The sequence below is a fragment of the Tachypleus tridentatus genome, chromosome 12 (assembly GCF_004210375.1).
Source record: "Tachypleus tridentatus isolate NWPU-2018 chromosome 12, ASM421037v1, whole genome shotgun sequence".
In the NCBI taxonomy this organism is placed as follows: domain Eukaryota; kingdom Metazoa; phylum Arthropoda; class Merostomata; order Xiphosura; family Limulidae; genus Tachypleus; species Tachypleus tridentatus.
In genome coordinates, this window is record NC_134836.1 from 4,108,151 (window position 1) to 4,111,711 (window position 3,561).

The 3,561-nt window shown below is 34.5% G+C and overlaps 1 protein-coding gene across 1 annotated transcript; it reads right to left on the reverse strand.

Annotated features, from left to right (window-relative positions):
* Positions 1-1,697: 1,697 nt before the first annotated feature.
* On the reverse strand, positions 1,698-3,324 carry LOC143233373 (uncharacterized). Its single transcript, XM_076469557.1, has one exon. The coding sequence runs from the start codon at positions 3,264-3,266 to the stop codon at positions 2,481-2,483; it is 786 nt and encodes a 261-aa protein (XP_076325672.1). The 5' UTR covers positions 3,267-3,324; the 3' UTR covers positions 1,698-2,480.
* Between the last annotated feature and the right edge of the window lie 237 nt (positions 3,325-3,561).

Sequence of the window (3,561 nt, forward strand, 5' to 3'; positions counted from 1 at the left end):
AAATACTTAAGTTATCCGTCATTTTATTTTATGGACTTTTAAAAAGTTGTGTTGCCCTCTTGTTTTCACTCAGAGACAAAACTCTGAACTACTTATACAGTCCAACACGTAAAGTATTTGTTGAGTATTTCATTCATGTTAAGAACTTCTCAATATTAACATGAGGTAAATTATATTTTTAATTGTTAAGTTATGTCAGATTTTAAAATGTTAATTATAAGTATAATTAATTCCTAAAAATTCAGTGTAAATTTTGAAATAGACGTTACTCATGCCTACTCTTTTGTTAGTTCGAAAGGAATTGAACTTCTTATATATTCCCGGAATTTAGGTCTTTAAACATCCTGGAGGGTCAGGTTCATTAACCTCTTCCTCCACAGTACACGGCTTCTGTTGAATGGTACATGAGGGTCAGAGTAAACCGCACTTACTCCGACCCCTCTCAGTGCAATGTCCATGTATTATTCGCAGATAAATTCGTGCGTAAATACAACTTCTCTTACGTCTTGTAATTCACCAACAGTTTCATATTGTATGCACTTTCACCAGGTTTAGTTTTTAAAATGCTTGTCTACATGCTAAGTATTTCTAAACTAGCGTGGGTTGCCGCCGTAAACGGGAGAAAGACGAACACTCAGACACCATGGAATCCCAATTTATATACATGTATAAAAAATTATGTGCTACTTAACTGGACTTTCTGTTGTATGCGATGTTATTTCTGTGGCTAAGAACCATGTTTTTGTTTTATGTTCTTTGTGAACCGTTTAGTTATTCTCTATTTTATTACTTTGACCTGTTATTGATCCGTTTGTGAATTGGCTAAGATACAGTTAGTTGCCAAAACCTTACACTTCAGTAGATATCAGTCAAACCGTTAAATCACTGAGGACGCCATAACCTTTACAGATTACCACTTCATTATCCATGTTTGTTATATTATCTTTACATAACTCGTTCTACCTCACAACTAGTGCCGGATTTAAATGGGGTGCAAATCGTGGGAACCTCGAGCCTTGCTCATAATAACTTTAAGTAGTTTGAAAGATTTGTACAAATTATTCACGTACGTTTCGAAAGATCAATTTTATTTCTTAAAAAATTCTCAATCTTAACAAAATTTAATTGTTATTTTGATATGACTAATTTTCATTTTAATCAAATGAAATGTCCAAGTTAATCCACGAAACATGCTGTATACTGAACGTCATTCCAAACAGCAACATATTTACTCTCCGGAAAGCGAGCTTCACCTAACATTAAGATCTGAATCTGCCCAAGTAAAATTCGAAGTGTATAACATTGTGTATTTCCTTGACAACTTAGGTTATATTACCTTCTAATACTTTTATATTGACATTAGACTCTGCTTGAAATAAGAAATATTTTAGATCAAAAGAGATCAACAGAAACAAAATGGAGGACAATTACATATTGTATTTCACCATATGCTATTAAGTATATTGTAAAGTCATTTTAGCATGTCTGACACACTGCCTATAGAACAATGTCATGTAATTCATGATTTTCTTTGAACATATTAACATTCTGCAGTAGAAGGGATAATCTACTACCGACAAAAAAAAAACGAAACTTCCACACTTTATCACAATGCATGATCCACAGTTCTGGGGATTCAAACTATTTTTAACAGAAATTCGTAAATATATCAAGGATATCAAACGAAATAACATAAATACATTAAAATCGTTTTATTTTTCTACCTTTAAACAAAAGCTCCATCAATTCAAATATGCTATATATACAGCACACATTACAAAGGCATTTTACACAACCCTTTCAGTGAAGTGTAAATTAAGAATGAAAATCAACAAAAATAAAAAGTTAAACGTCACATATATTTCATAAAAGAATATTAAGAACAGTAATAAAACGAATTTACAAGAAAGTTGCTGAATATACTTTTTTTTATAACATGAACTATTCTAGCAATTTTGGATCAGTTTTTATTTAGCATGCTTATATACACATGAATGCCCCTTTTTAACATTTCTTGGGGTTACATTTTACAAATTAAACACTGCAATATAATAAAGTAATATTACACGAAATAAAACAGGATAAGTGTTAAAAGTACAATGGCTGAATATAAAGATGAATTACAGAACTCTATGAGTTTGTGTTAACTTCCACGTACATAAACCGTTGAGAATTCGTCTTTCTAAGCTGCATATTTCTCAGCGATTAAGAGAGAAAACAGGCAAAATAACAGATTTCTGAAGTAGCTAATAACCTGAAGACAAACACATATATATTCACGTTAAAAATGATTTCAATATAAAATTAACTTTGATGAATATCAGTTCTTTACACGAGAGCTCTACAAAATAGATTCACTATAAACTCAATGTACTACAAAGTAAATTTCACGAATTTACACACTTCCTTAATGTACTGAAATACTAATACTCACGAAGGGCCTTCATACCTGTAAAACATACTCATGACAATGAACGAAATTATTTCTTCTTTTTAGACTTTAGATTACGCTGAGAAATTTTACCAGGTTTTTTCTTAGGAGTTTCGGGCTTTGTTTTTCTCCGAACGACCGATTTTTTTGGCTGTTTTTTCGGAGAACGTGGTACTGGTTTCTTCTTGGGTGTAGACTGAGCTATCTTAATCTTGATCTTTTTTGAAGTTGCTTTTGATTTCTTAGCACTAATCTTTTTGTTTGCTTTGTTTTGTAGACTTCGGAGTCTCGGCGATTTAGCCAGCATAGATTTTGCTTTAGAAGGTGCAATATGATACCTTCCAGACAACACTTGGGTCATCTGCTGAGACCTCGGTCGCCACAGATAGCCCTCTTGCAAACCCTGTGTAAAAGCACGTCTTAACATCACCTTAATCATATCTGGGCGAACAGTGTGGTAATTATCCAAAATCCACCGTCGTATGGCTTGGTATGATGCCCCCGAAGGCTCGTTAAGGGAAGAAATAGCTTCAATAGCCATGTCTAAGGTCCTTGGATGAGTAACTGGGGATTTCTTTTTCTTTCTACCACTAGTGGTTTTCGTTTCACTTTTGTTTGCTGCTTCCGCACTACCTATCACTTTGGGTTTCTTTGCGTTAGCTGCCCTTTGACGTTTGTGGCTCGGGGTGGCACTCGCTTTCCTTTTTCCCCTCGCCTTTTTTGTCGAAATTGGTGTTCCATCTTCTGCATTATCTTCTGCGTTGCCTTCACCTTCGTCAGTAACCCGTGTCTCATTGTCCGGCGCTACGTCTCCTTCTGTGTCTGTGTCTGCCATATCGATAACATGTACAGATTTCCCAACAAACCCTTGTTTTACTTCTACGTGTCTCGTGTGCTGGCGGCGAACTAAATACGGAGAGCGCGGCTGCAGGCGAAAGCTCTTCAAATCTAATAGCAAGCTTCTGATGGAAGTTGTCCATAAGTGTGTTTGTTGCGAATCTTAATAAAATTATTTCAACAATAATCAATGTAAAATCTTCTTTTAAGCAATAGAAAAAGTTAAACAGGGCAAACACCGGCTTTTAGTTCTATACAGAACTAATACAAGAGTATTTCTGTAAACTATTCTA